This window comes from Episyrphus balteatus, chromosome 4, assembly GCF_945859705.1.
Source record: "Episyrphus balteatus chromosome 4, idEpiBalt1.1, whole genome shotgun sequence".
Taxonomy (NCBI): Eukaryota; Metazoa; Arthropoda; class Insecta; order Diptera; family Syrphidae; genus Episyrphus; species Episyrphus balteatus.
In genome coordinates this window covers 27,890,643-27,906,330 of record NC_079137.1, presented here as the reverse complement: position 1 = coordinate 27,906,330, position 15,688 = coordinate 27,890,643, and the positions used below count along the sequence as shown (strand labels likewise).

General features: G+C 32.1%; 1 protein-coding gene across 1 annotated transcript in view; it reads left to right on the top strand.

Moving 5' to 3' along the window:
* The window catches only part of LOC129917667 (spondin-1), a 115,857-nt gene extending 106,376 nt beyond the window's left edge, over positions 1-9,481 (top strand). Inside the window, exons 4-6 of the mRNA XM_055997707.1 lie at positions 185-417; positions 4,962-5,288; positions 8,419-9,481. Coding sequence (XP_055853682.1) covers positions 185-417; positions 4,962-5,288; positions 8,419-8,431 — 573 coding nt within the window. The 3' untranslated portion in view covers positions 8,432-9,481. The remainder of the gene's footprint in view (positions 1-184; positions 418-4,961; positions 5,289-8,418) is intronic.
* Positions 9,482-15,688: the final 6,207 nt, after the last annotated feature.

Here is a 15,688-nt window from a genome sequence, read left to right as displayed (position 1 = left end):
AGATCCTGGCATCCTGGGTGATTCTTGCCCTTTTAAACCCTTATTCCTCCTTACCAATAACAACGACAAAATTAGTTATTCGTTTTTTCTTTTATTCTCACTTTCTAATAAATTTGTTTCCCACTTTGCTGAAATAAGAGAACAAAAAAATGAATTCCATCGTCCTTTTTCTCTCTCGTTACAGCTCAAGGAATACGAACTGAGTGAAGTTTTCAATTTCGTCGAGGACGATCGCCGCTACGAGACAGTGCATACTCAAGCACACCTTGAAACCGAGCACAACCACGTCGAAATGAATAACGAACTGTCGGCGAGCATAGAACGTGAACGTCAAACCGAAGTGGGGACTGCCATTCCTGGCTCCGTTACAGAAAGGGATCGAGTACGTTCCAGGTTGCTGGCTAAAATGAATCCAATGTGAGTATCCTTAGTCGCACGCATACCAACACATCTTTAAGATAGTACCTACCTACAATCTCTGAGTTTGTATTGCTATGACAATTAGCAATAAAGATAAATGCTAGCAGTTAATTCTTAGGAGTGTGATGTCGAGTTTTATGTTTTACACAGAACCAAAATGTATAGAGTCCTTGCAATCTTTTCGCGTGCGGCAGCATCGGAATTCCAATCTCCTCTTTCCATCTCTTCAGACTTGTCCTTAGGTTACATAAAAGCTTCTCGGCTCATCTTACTTACTTTTTTATGTGAGATTCTTGTGCACAATTTGTACCATCAAGACGAAAAGAAATCAATAGATAGCACATCGTTCTCGTTGACGGCATTTTGTTTTGATTTTTTTCAGAGGATTCTCTTGCTTTAAAGTGTTATTGATTCGCATCAAGTAAAACTTAGTGTAGTCTCGAAATTCATAAAAAAAGATACGTGTGCAAAAGAATGAAAAGAAATAAGCATTTAAGTATTTAATTTAACGTTTATGAAATTGAAAATTGAATGAGTGAACAAATTGACTATTTGACAATTTGATTTTTTTTGATATTGGAAAGATTAATTAGAAGGAAAAAAATTGAATTACAAATCTATGAAGGCTGAACGCTAATGTAATTTTTTTAAATTCAAATTTTAGTTTAAAAATGAATTTTTGTTTTTTTTTTTTTAAGGGGCTTTTAAAATTGGATTCATGTGGATGCAATTTCAATTTTTACAAATAGGTAGTAGTCCGCTTAAGAACCTTTTTTATATTTCAAATAAGTGCTATAAATCGACGCACGTGCAAAGTTATGATTAGCACATAAATTAAATTTAGTTAAAAAAATTCAATTTGTTTTTTACTATATAATCTTACCACGTATATATATAATTTCGGTAGATTTAAATGCCTTCAAAATTCTGGTTCAATAGTAATCAGTTCTTATCTGTCCCTTAAAAATTTGTTCGATGGAAAAATAAAATTCAGTGTTTTTACGAATTTTATATTAAACAAATTTACCTATGTCCTCAATTTTTTATATTATCCTGCCCTAAATTACAGAATGTTTGAATTAAAAAAACGACATAACGTCCATTCCAAAGTAACAGAGGAAGGAATGCGTTACGCACCATAAGGATATGTTCATATCTCCTCGTATGCCGGACTAACCAAGGGATTTCAACCTTATAATTGCATATCTGCTAAACCTCCATAAGTGTCGCCTCCTCGGGACTACGGGTTGCATTACTTCAAGAAGGGGTCCTGTTTTCTTTCAAAACTGGTTTTAGAGCTTTTCCCATAGAGGACGCGTCGCACAGTGCGGCGACCAGTGGAAAAAAGTCCAAAATTTTGACCTTCTAAAACCGGTTTTGAAGAATGCAAAATTATAGCCAGATGTCTAACTAGATGAACTGTATTTTTTTTTTTTGTAAAATGCAACTACAGCAAGCTACACAACCTCTTAAAGGTAACATGTCAAAAGTAGGCCATTTAGTGATGATTTACGAATAGCTGCACCACGGAGTTAAATTGCTCCAATTAAACCGGTTTTTAATTGGATACTCGTAAGAAGGGTAAGCTTAATATATTTTATTGGTTTTTTTTTGCACTCCAAAGTCTTAGATCGTTTTAATAAAGTAACGGTTTATTTCTCACAAAAACAGCTTATTTTCAAAGTTCAGCATAATTTTTGATTCACGTGCATTCATCAAAAAAGTAAATAGGTTATAAAGTGGGAAATACGACTTTTCCAAAAAGGTATCATTCATCCGCGTCCCTGCTAGCTATGACTGATTGTTTCAAGCCTTTTTACGCACAATTTGTATGAAAAACGCAATTTTTGAGTTATAAAAATAACAATCCTTAGTGTACTCATGTGACAAAAACTTATAACCGAAATAAAAAATGTTTTTATACACTATTTACTTGCCACGAGACTAAAAAATAATGTTAAAAGAAAAGATCATACAAATTAGGCTGTTTTGAATTTTTTCCATACTTTGCACTGAATCAACGCACTGTGCGTCGTCGCGTCGTCAGGTGGCAGATAGAGGAACGCTTGGCATTTCTTTGAAATGCAGAGTATGCGGTAAATACCACACGCTGATCAACAATTATGTGAAGGAACACAAAACAACAAACCAATTATGGGTAGACAGAAGAGTAGGAGTAATTTTAAGGTGCAGTACCAGCATCTCAAGGTCGGTCAGGACCTTAAGGGTTCATGATAAAGTTGATGTCCTAGAAGTTTCACGAAAAAATAATTTAACGCAGCCAAATTATTCACAGACAAAGACGGTAACGGAGAAGATCCTACGCGTCATCTGCGTTACCGTCTATGTCCGTGAAAAATTTAGCTGCATCTTATTAGTTTTTCGTGAAATTTCTAGGACATCAACTTTATCATGAACCCTGAATCAACTAGATAAACTGGATTACAAGCGTCAATATGTCCTCTCCGTTACCTTGGAATGACCGATAAGTAAACTTGCAATTATATTTTTTTGAAAACTTACTTTTATTGAACTAAAGTGAACCTAAATCCAAGTAGGTACTTGCTCAAATGGCGAAAGTTGCTCGGAATGTTTAAGCTTTTAATGTACATATACACAAAACTAAAAAGAGCTTGAAAACGTTTTGATTCTACAAGTTCGGAATGGGTTTTTTAGGCTCAGAACTTCCATATTTATGACTATAAAGATAAGAGTGTCACGTTATTGCTCAATGAAAAAATTCAAGTATTGGTTTGGTCCGGTCTGGTCATTTTTCGAACATGAATTTCATAGAAAACTACTCAAAAGAAAAAAGGAGAAAAACTTGTAACAGGCCCAAATTAGCTGCTGAAAAAGCTTTATGGTAACGGTAAGTAACAAATTGACAACATGCTGAAAAATACAATGAAACCATGTTAAAAAAAATGTGCTTTTTTCATACTTATTATTTTCTATCAAAATGTGTGAATTTCATACTTTTTTTTATGCCAATCTGTAAAGTGTCACAAAAAATGTAAGCAAGGCACTTTAGATACCAAGTTTTTTTTTTAATTTGTAAACCCACTTTGAAAAATTATTCCACCTTAAAGAATACATAACAAAATATATTGTATTTATTTGACTGCTTATTTCAATTCAACGAAATCAGCTAGATTATATATTTTTCAAAAAAAATTCATCTACGTAATTTTCAATCCTCCATTTTAAAAATATATTAGCCTTCCTATTCAATCTCGAAGCTCTAAATTCCTAAGCTCAAAATAAATGATTTTTCTCCTTTTAACCACTCGTCATTGTTTGCGTTAAATCATTCTTTTTGTGTTGATTCTCTTAAAATAATTGAAAACCACAAAAACACCAGAAAAGCCTTATCACGTCTAAAATATTCCTTCAAAGAGACGCTAAGCAATAAATAAGAAAAAAGGCTTAACAATACAAATTCGCAATTCCATTTGAATGCATCATTCTTTTTATTTTGTTGGTCTCTCTCTATCTGTCCTCAATAGCAATTGTTTTGGTTCCCTACATAATTTTTTTAAATTGTTTTCATTCCAAACAATATTCTTTTAAAAGAAAAGACTCCTTCGTCAACTATTAATAAAAGTCAGTAACACAATAGCACAAGAAAAAATAAAAAAAAAGATGCAAAAAAGCAGAAAGTTAAAATAAAAAATCTTAAAAAAAACTTCTTCTTTGAAACCATTCGAATGAAATGAATAATGAATGAATCAGAAAGGAAGAAACAGCGCAAAGGACATAAAAATCAGGACAAGCTAAGTTGTCGTTATAGCCAACGAATGCCGGAGGAGAACTTATTCATGTTTGTTTGCATATTGCATCGCTTGTGCAGCTTCCAGTGTCGGATTGACAAGTGAGCAGAGTTTTTTTGGGTACCAGAAACTGACAGATAGTAATGTTTCTTTTTGAAAATTTTTTTAACAGAAATAATTTTATGTACGTTTCCATTTTCATAGATTGTTTGAAACATAATATAAAATCATCAAAAATTTCTTAATTTCGAATAGGTTGGAGAACCAGAGTTTCAGTCAGGATATTGACAAAATTCGAGTATAATCAAACTTTTCATTGAAAATGGTGAAAAGAATTTAGTTAGAGGCTTACAGGGACAAACTGTATACATAGAAAAGATATACTTAGAACCTTGGCGTGCGTCGCAGTACATCGCACAAGCCAGGGCGCCACATATTTTGACTTCATTTGAAACCAATAATTTAATTTTGTTTTTTTCGAAACATCGATGCTTTTTCGCAAAAAAGGCGATGTATTTATATAATATTGATTTTAAAAACCAATCGAAAAATGTATTGACATAAATGAACTTATTTATAGCTTAACTTCTCCCTTCGCTTCACAAAGTTTTAAATAACTTTCATAATGTTAAATGTAAAATGTGGCAACGATGATACCTTTTACACTCGCATGCTGCTGTCATCTTTTAAATTCTAATTCAGGAGATTATTTTGTTAGGGAATTTTTGTATCCTCAATCTGTACAGTATACTATATACCTTTATCTTTCAGAAACAATTCGACAAACGTTGTGCCGAAAAACGATAAGAACGCTATCCTGCAGAGTATCGCATCAAATTATAACTATAACTACAACAGGACCAATAAGCAACAGCAACACAAGAAACGTGTTTCCGGCCGTCGGTCGCGTGATTGTCGTGTCGGCCATTGGTCCGATTGGAGTACGTGCAGCAAAAGCTGCGGCATCGGTGAGATGCATCGATATCGAAAGATTATAAAACACGGCAAGAGAGGTGGACGACCGTGCCCGGCGCTACAAGAGTCCAAATGGTGCGGCTCAGAAAAAGGATGCCATTCGCCTGTGACCTATTTCAACTGGTAAGAATATTGATTAGAATTTTTTTGTAGGTATATAAATAAACGTAAATGTAGAGTTATAGGATTGAACTCGTTGCCAAAGTGCTTTATGCAATTATGTTGTCAAAATTCAAAAATGAATCACGATGATGACTGTCGCAAAATTCAATCATTTTACTATGAGTGATTTGTATAAGGTCTGACAATTATGTGTCAAACTAATTATGAGTGGAAGGTAATAATAATTGAACTACCGAAGTTGTATGATTTAAGAAAACTAGCTATGTCAAATTGTTGAGGAACTGTGATAAATAAGTTTTATCACCTATCAGAGTTTGTTTGTGGATAAATGTAATTACCTACATAAATTGAAAATGAAAATGGTAATAAAATTTTTCGGATCTTTAGTAATTTCATTAAGAAAATTGGGTATATAGCCCAGGTTAATTAAATTAAATCAGTCAAAATATGGTGATGAAATCGCATTTTCGCGGGACAATTTTTTTTTCAAAGAATGTGTTTGGCTACATGTCCTTATCATAAAAGTCAATTTGTTGGTATGATAAGAGGTCGGGACTTGGGAGCAGCCGCCATCTTGGAAGAGCGGATGGTATCCATATTATTTAATAGCTAAATACTCGACTCATTAAGATTATGAAATATTGTCAATTTTGCCTATTCACATTGATTGGGAAACTCAAGTTATTTAACCCCCAAAAAACCATATAAAGCTCAAAACTTAAGTTGTCCGACATTGGACATTTATAAGGACACATATAACGCTATAAAACTGCTTACTAACATTTTGATTACACCTCCACTGCCAAAAATTTGTTTGGTCTAAAGAAGAAGAAAACTTGCTTTTTTCTCACTTTTGACAGTGAACTTCGCGCTTCGCCGTTAGATAGCTTCTATAATATGATGGTTACAATAAAGATGAGGACCGGAAAACGCCTCATAGAATCTTCAAAAGATTCTATGAGGCGTTTTCCGGTCCTCATAGAATCTTTTGAAGATTTCAACACCTACCCACAGACAAAGAAAAAAAAAATCAATAAACATTGAGGGCTCATTTTATAAAAGTACTACAGTTCAATTTAAAAAAAAATTGTCTGACCTTTAGTCAAAATGCGTTTCGCCCAGGTACAACAGTTGGGACTACAGGTCATAAAAACTTTTTTAAATTGAATTTTATTCATAAAGTCCACATATAACATTAACAAAAATTATGAATTTATTCTCATTATTTTAGTTTTTTGTTTTCTTTCTTCTTGTACTACAATTCATTCCCGGTGGATTACCTAGACAGATCAAAATTAAATCAGATATGTGAAAAGATGTCATATTACCCTCACCTTGCAAGATGAACTTCGGACTTTGACCGACTAAAAAATTGAGTTAAATCAACTCACGGAATACGTTTTTGCATCATATTTTAGATAGTTTTGATGTTAATAAGTCTGTTGTTAAATTTTTTGTTGTTAAAATGCGTAAAAATACAACTATTAAATAAAAACGATACCAACCAAGATGGCGGCTGCTCCCGACCTCCTATCATCATAACAAGTTGATTTTTTTAGTGAGGACATACAGCGGAACAGTGTTCGGCGAACACATTTCATAAATTAAATTTTGTTCCTATGACCAAAAAAATGTGCCATTTCATTTACTAATTTACATGGGCAAATATTAAATTTGTATATAAATTACTAAATCGAGGTTTAAATACCATAATATAGTTCATCAGAATTATTTAATTTTGTAGCTTAACAAACTTAAAAAGGACCTAGGCCTAGTGACTTAGATTAGTTTATGTTGAAATCGCTGTGTAACGAAAACAATTAACACACTTAGAACACTTATTGGTTTGTTGCGACACCATGATATTGCAAGAAATTTCCACACAAAATAAACCAGGCTGTCTATGAGACAGTGTTTTGTTAAGGCACCTATTACGTAGCTAATATGCAATATGCTCGGATGCAATAGTTGTTTTAAAAGGTTTTGATTCAGTTTGAACCACGTCTTTTGGTCGTTTTACATGTTGTAACCTTTGACCATTTCGCCACTTCCATATCCATTTCGTCTACAGCTCACACAGGGCTATGTGAAGTTAGCACCCCCAAATGCAATTTTTTTTTTCAAACCTGCCTGCTTCGATTGCCCAAGGCTAGCCCAAGTTAGCCCAACTTTTATTTTCTCTATCCTCCTACACTTAGTTTATAAATTATAGAAGCATTAGTTTTTATTCACCTCACACAAAAAAAAATAGTACGCATACACCACAGTGACCCTTTTAATTTTTAATTTAGTCCACTTGTGTGGGCATTGCGATTCAAATGTTTTTTATTTGACCTAGAATTTTAACTGAACTAAAGGTATGCTAACGAAAAAATTGAGTGTTGGTAAGTTGAGAAAGGTTTAATAAGTAATATTCGATTTTTACACTTGAAAAAAATATTTGTATTTTGTGGTTTATAGGTGAAATAATGTTAAATAAACTACATTCAATCAAGTAAGAATTCTAAGTTTAATAATTATTATTTGAAGCGCAATGCCCACACCTGTGGGTTTATTTTTTCTAAATTATAAATTAAAAAGGTCACTGGGGTGTACAAAAACGAATGCTTGTATAATTTATAAACTAAGCGTAGGATAGCAAAAATAAAAGTTGGGCTATCTTGGGCTCGGCTTGGGCAATCGAATCAGGCAGGTTTGAAAAAAATTAGCATTTGGGTGTGCCAACCTCACGTTCCCACAAACAGCTGTTTGTTGAGGTCGTACGCATATTATTTTATCTGCACTTCCTGCCTCCACTCTGGTAACTTAATAACGTATTGCTCGTATTTTTTTGGACCACCCTAATGCACATAGCTAAGTCAATTTTTGTATGACTTGTATTATATTTGCATATATTTTATGTTTGATTATTATCTTATAATAATAATTTGATTAATTTTTTTATTTTTGTTGTACATACTCGTAAAAACTCTTGTTATAGCTACATATTAAAAAAAAAAAGAACAAAAAAACTATAATAGTTGAAATATATTTCTTATTACTAAAATCAAGTATGTTTCTACATATTAATTACACACTTACATTTTTCTAAATGAATTCATATATTTTTTTTAATTTTTATTTCTTACAGGTCGAACACATGAACGTTAATTTAAATAACTTTAAGGTAAAATTGAATAAAAAAATGTATTTAATATAAATAATAACATACAAGTAAAAATAAAATTGAAAAATTCTTATAGTTTGACAAAAATAAAAACATACGCCGCAATATATTAAATCGAAAGAAATAAAAATACAAAAAACACACAATTTGCTTTTAACAATTACCTATTAAAAATCATCGCAACAGTAAAATCGCAAAAAAAACTAAATATACATAAATTGTTAATGAAAACCCCAAAATTTAAATATTAAGATAGGACTTTTGACAATATAATCAACTCTCAATTCGATTAGTAGTAAGTTAAAAACAAATAGAAGCAGAAGTGGTCAAACATAGGCTCCGCGTTGAATTTGCCACGTCCTTTCTCAGAAACTTACAAAACCTTGTACTAAACAGAAAGAAAATGAACATACAAAAAAAATAATAAAATTAAATAAAAAAATAAAAATAATAATAGTCTTAAGCTATTCGTATAAGCATAATAACAAAATATAATTTATTTAAAAAAAAATTTAATTTCGTTTAACAAATAAAAGTAAATAGTTGTAATATTTGTACTGGTTACCGCCCTAAGTAATGATGGAATGACACATATTTTCATAAAAATACCAAGAAACTTAATTTATGAAATATTTAGATAAACCTTATTCGAAAAAAATGTTTATAAATTAAATAAAAACAACAACAAATAATTATAAATCGTACAAAATGAAAATAATGTAAAACAAAAAAAAAATATTATTTTCTTGTGTAAACTACAAAAATCAAATTTTAGCAAAACCAACAAAAAAAAAAAAACCTTAATTGTAGTCTTGAATGCAAGGAAATATTTATGACATACTTTTAATCAGCAATTGTAGATACTGTACCTTAATGATTTTGATTATTTTATTTATTTCCATAAAAAATAACTTTTAAAAGAAATATATAAATCAACAACCACAAAATACAAAACGCAAACAGCATACATTGTAAAATTGTAGTGTATAAACAAAGATCAAGGTAAAAATCGAGAAAATAAAAATATATATAAATTTTTGTATAAAGTATTGTACCTGTGTTTCATTTTATTTGAAAAAAAAAAAAAATGTTGGATTTCGTTGAAAATAGATATACTTTCAGATCAAAAAAAGAATAGTGTTACAACTCAACTCCACAACTCAAAAATGTTCAGTATTAATTTCATTTACAGACAAATTAGTTGTGAACCAAAAATAGTGGTAAAAATTCTCGTGCATAACACATCGACTGCAAATATAACTTCATAAGAAAAGCTATCGAGGATTGCAGCGAGCGTAGTTTTAGAATGAATAATTATGAGAATAAAAAATTTCATCTGAAGTTGAAAGTTGAAAACGCCGCGAAACTTTTAAGAGTCAACCACAAAATAATAGCAACTAATAGGTTATTAGGTATGCACAGAAATTCGCATCGTGTGCTGGAAGAAAACTAAGCGAAAGCTCTAAAAGTCCACATATGCAAACCTCCCATATAAAATATGCTAGTAGGACATTTAATGGGTATACGAGAAAACAGGAAAGTGTTTAATATATATACACAAAAGTTGAAAATGGGAACTCGAAGGAGAACATGCACATTGAAAAAGATAAATAAGCATGCTTTGTAGTGGTGCATTTGAACGCATTTCTCTTTGTACAAAGAACAAAAAAAAACAAAGGCTTAGGCACTTTGGCGGACTGTTAGACTTTTAGAAAGATGGGTTGCATCTTAAAAAAAACTATAATCTCAAAATCCAATATTCTCAAACTGAAATCTCCAGCAGCGAAAACTCCAATAAGAGAATCTTCATCCCCATGGCAATATTCTCCATGGACAAAATTCCCAAGATGAAATTTTTTTCTCATACTATATATCCAAAATCTACAAAAGTCTCCACATAATACAAAATAATACTTTCTAAAACATAATTAGATTAATTCATTGAACTACGTATTTTACTCAAAAATCGTATCAAAATTAATGAATAATGTAGGTAGTGTCTGTTTTTAAAAATATTATTGTTATGAAGAAGCTTATTATATGTATTATTGTACTTGACAAATTTATCATTCATGTTCGGTCAAAAACAGGCGGCAAAAAAACAAATTTTTAGAGGGATACGGTTGTCTACTCGTATTAAACTGATGTTGCGCTTGTTGTGTACCAAGAAATCAAAACGCGCTAGTAATATTTTACAGAATTGCGAAAGAAAAAACAAATACATATTTTAAATATAAATTGAGTTTTATTAATAATGATCGGGTTTCAACTGACTAATGTTGTTTCGATTGGTTTCACTCAAAGATTCACTCATTCTGAAATCCAATAAAACACTTTGAATCGATTTCACACAATTCTGAAATTTTATATCTGTATTGGTGAATAATCAAATAATAAAAAGAGTGTGTGTACACATGTACACGCGACTGAAGTTATACTTCTCATTCAGTATATGTAAATGAATTTCATTTGATATTTTTAATTTCTATTATTAAATTAATTAATCCACTCTTCGTTTTTTTACATTTTTATCAAGTGAACAATAAATTAATTCTTTCATCCTCCTTGCGTCCATGTAGTTTTCAATTTATTCTGTGAAATTTTCTCATGTTGTGCGGTTCAGAACGTACGGTATATGCTAAACGAAAGTAAATGAATTGCGCATAAAATGTGCGATATGGTAATTTTATGAGAATTGTGTGTGCTTCAGCACTAATAGTAGCAATATGGAACTTGCAGGGTTGAGCTGAGCTGATGGTTGAGCTGAGCTGTTGGGTGAGCTGAGCTGTGATAGGTGAGAGGATACATTGATTTTTATTTGGAAAGTATAATGAAATATGAAGATATTTCAAACTTTTATAAAACACCATAGCTTAAGATGTTTGGTTCTAGTTATTAATGGAATTATTTTAACACATGGATATTTTTATAAATAAACAGATAATTTTTCGTGATCTTTTCTCTTGGTTTTTTTAATAGTAAATATATTTCTATTTTTTTAGTTAAATATTTCTTTTTTTATCATAAAAAAAAATTCCGGTACAATCCGGTTTTTCGACTTTTTTCAAAATTCCGAGAAAATCGCGTTTGAAAGTTGGGGTAAATTTTTTTTTCGAAAACTCCCCGAATCTTTGAACGCTCCTGGAAGCTAAACCGCTTGAGAGCAATTTTTGGGAGTGATGCCAAATGATAGCTTGTGTCATGGGCCTACTCTTTGCACATTATCAGATTTTTAAAAAATCGCCTTCCATGTTAAACCTCCACATCATGCCTATTTTTTCAGAATCGTGCCTATTTTTTATTTACTTTTAAGTTCTCCCGGTTTGAGAACGCGGGGACCTACAGGGATGAGAGTTGTACCCAAATGTAGGTTAGAGTCCCCGCTACCTTTTGGCATCAAAAATTTTATTTTCATTTTCTTTAAAATTCCGCGATATAGGCGTTGGAACGCTTTGATCTAGAGACAGGGGAGTGGTGCCATATGAAAGCTTATATTCTCAGCTACCCGATAGTATTATAATCCGGTTTTTCGATTTTTTTCAAAATTCCGAGAAAATCGCGTTTGAAAATTGGGGTAAAATTTTTTTTCGAAAAATCCCCGAATCTTTGAACGCTCCTGGAAGCTAAACCGCTTGAGAGCAATTTTTGGGAGTGATGCCAAATGATAGCTTGTGTCATGGGCCTACTCTTTGCACATTGTCAGATTTTTAAAAAACCGCCTTCCATGTTAAACCGCCACATCATGATTATTTTTTCAGAATCGTGCCTATTTTTTATTTACTTTTAAGTTCTCCCGGTTTGAGAACGCGGGGACCTACAGGGATGAGAAATGTACCCAAATGTAGGTTAGAGTCCCTGCTACCTTTTGGCATCAAACTTTTTTTTTTCATTTTCTTCAAAATTCCGAGATATAGGCGTTGGAAGTTGGGGGCGCTCACTTTCAGCTCAGCTCAAATGATCTGAGCTATGGTACCTGAAATGTGAGCTTTTTGCAACCCTGGCAACTTGCCACACGCAACTTGCCACATGCAACTTGCTACACGCAACTTGCCACATGCAGCTTGCCACATGCAACTTGCCACATGCAACTTGCCACATGCAACTTGCCACATACAACTTGCCACATGCAACTTGCCACATGCAACTTGCCACATACAACTTGCCACATGCAACTTGCCACATGAAACATGTAACTTGCAACGTGTTGTGTGTTTTATGTTTGCCGTACTGCGGCGTACTGCATTTTTAAATACTAAAGTACTGCCTACTCTAAAAGTGAAACGACAGCCCTGCTACCCAGGGTGATCGCGTCATAATCCCTTTGACATTCTTGTCAAAAAGTAAATTTTCATACCCACCCTCCCATAAGAAGTATAACTTCAAAAATGTTTTACTTTTCGACTAGGAAATTTGGTTTGACTTTTAATTTTAGGGCGGAATTCATATTCGTCACTCAAGTTGAGAAATATGTTAAGCATTCGCTCAAGCGAATCCTTATTCATAGTCAACACTTGAGTCGAAATTTTCGTCAAGTGAATGTCTGAGGAGGCTTTTTTACTTGAGGAAACGCTTAAGTTTTTTTTCAGTCAGTTGACATTAAAACGCAAGTTTGTTTGTTTTTATTATTTAACAATTAAAAGTTGCACTAATTTTATAATAAAATAAATTAATTGCGAATATTTGATTTGAGTTGTACGAGTGGGGTTATGAATTCGACGAGTATGTTGGACAAACGAGTGCGAATTATTGAAAAAATGTTTTTTTGATGACAGTTAATTCAAGTCAGTCAAATGTTCAAGTTTGAGAAAAAATTTTCCTCAAGACAAGATTTTTCTTTACTCAAGTGACAGTCCTATTTTCAATTCCCTTGAGCGATTGCTTGAAATATTTCTCAACTAACTGGAGTTGAGAAAAATCTTAACTCAAGTAACGACTATGAATTTTGCTCTCAGTGATTTTGAGTAAATTCTGGTCACTTTCACAAGATTTCGTATTACCGGAGCCGCCGGAAGTGATAGAATGACATTATGTAAGTGTCAACAATGACATATGTCGGTAAGCAGTTTAGTGTGTTTTCGAGGATCGATAATACAGTTCATCCCGGGGAGTTCACAGATTGAAATTTGATTCGGTTGCGGATCGAGTAGATTCCCGGAGAGTGAGTCACTGCGTCTTCTGTAATAGGCATGAATATCGTTCGTCTTTGGCTAGCTCAAATCGGTTGAAGTTGTTAAAAAAAAAAACGATTTTACATAATGAAAAAATGATTTTATTTTCCTTGGCTTATTTTTCGCAGCTTCTTTACCAAGTGTTCAATTCCTACAAATATAAGCTTAAAAGTTTTTTCTTTGAATAATCTTTCACGTGAAAGCCTAAAAATATTTAATATATTTGTTTTTGTATCCAAACATATACCTACATATTTCAAAAATCTCAAAAAAAAAACAAATTTCTTCGATTTCTTCCTATATTTTGAGCGAGCCAAAGATATTAATGAAAAAGAAAATTGTAATGCAGTTTTTAAAAGCTATTACATTTGATTTGAAAATTCCATACTTTGGCATTTCGACACACCCTAGTTGATATGTTAAGTAAAACCACAGGTAAGATGATGCATCTTAAAAGATTTATCTAAACCAAATGATATCACTATAAGCAAGGATCTATCGATGTCCATGATACTTAAATATTGAGTTATTCTAATAGAGTCGACGAAGAGAACAGAACATCATTCTGGGTTGCCCAAACAAAATAAGAAAGTAAGCAGCTGTAGCAGTTATTGTGTTCAACAAATATTTGATATTACAAGTTAATTTACATATATTTCATTTTTTGTTTGTTTTTTTTTATTGCAATCAAAATATGTAGATATAATCTAGCGAAAATTTTGAACACTGGGGCGTATGAGTACTTTTTTGCACCCCTTTTTTACTTTCTGTTTATGAACCTTTCTTTTGTTAGTATTAATTTTAATTTTGTTGTTTCTGATCATTTATTTCCCTTATCGTCTGCTTCAAATATATCTTCTCCAATTGAAAATTAATAATTTTCTTTACCAACAGAATCCATATGAACGATTTGCATTGGCTTTGATAGGTTTTCATTTATTTCGATTTTTAACTATTGCGTTCATACCTATTTACTTACACTGCATATTTCACAACTATTTCTAATTTTTTCAATGATATTTTTCATATTTGGAAAATACAAAAAATGGCTTTCGATATAAAGATAACTTTCCTTCATGTCTCTGTAGTTTGAACTTAAATGATATTGACGCACTATTTCCTCCTGCCTATCTCTCTCTTATTGGTCTTCCAAAATTATATTTAACCTTAATAATTTAAGACAACTATTGTTAAAGTATTTTGAAAACACTGACGCTAAGATGGCAGTAACACGTTTAGAGTGAAAATAGTCTTAGAAAATTGAAATGATAACGTCTTCATTGCTAATATTAGAATGTTCGATAGTGTACCTATGTAACTTTTTTTCCCTTTAGTAAGTATTTCCTGTTTAACTGAGAGACACGATTTAGCAATGTTTTTCCTAAGAATAATTTTGTTGAAAAATTCATTTAGTAATGCATCAATTTTATATATAAAATATGAAATAGTGTTCCCAAAAAAAAACATCCCCGTAATATGCTATGACGATTCTCACCTTTCAAGCCAGCTTTATCTTCGCCAGCAACTTCCATTTTCGCACACCAAGTTGATTGAGGCCCTTTTCTACTTTCGTGCGCCACCTAAGACAAGGTCTTCCTCTACGGCGCCGCCGCACAGAGGAGTATTCGACCCCAAAATCCGGTCATAAGTGAAAAAAATAAAAATCGCATTCGACCCGTTATTTTTTGCTTTTCGCATTCCTCAATACCCATGCTAACTAAAACCGGTTTCAAATAATAACTGTTGACCCCCTAATTCCTAAGATCTTAGTCTAAATCTAGTTGATTTTATAAGCTCACGTCACAAAAGCTTATTTTATTTTCTAGTCATTAACACTTCAGTCTGATTTTTTTATTGTGATTTGTGATAATTGTGAAAATTTTTATATGTATGTCCAAGGTCAAGGTATATACTTTATGTTAATACAGAAATTTCCATATATTTCATTGAAAATATATTAAAAATCGAGATGACAAGAGTGCATAGAAAAACGTGAAAATTAATGAAATTTTCGGTAGAAAAAAAAGTGTTTTTGTTGTAGTCTCGGGTACGATCGAGCAAAAATT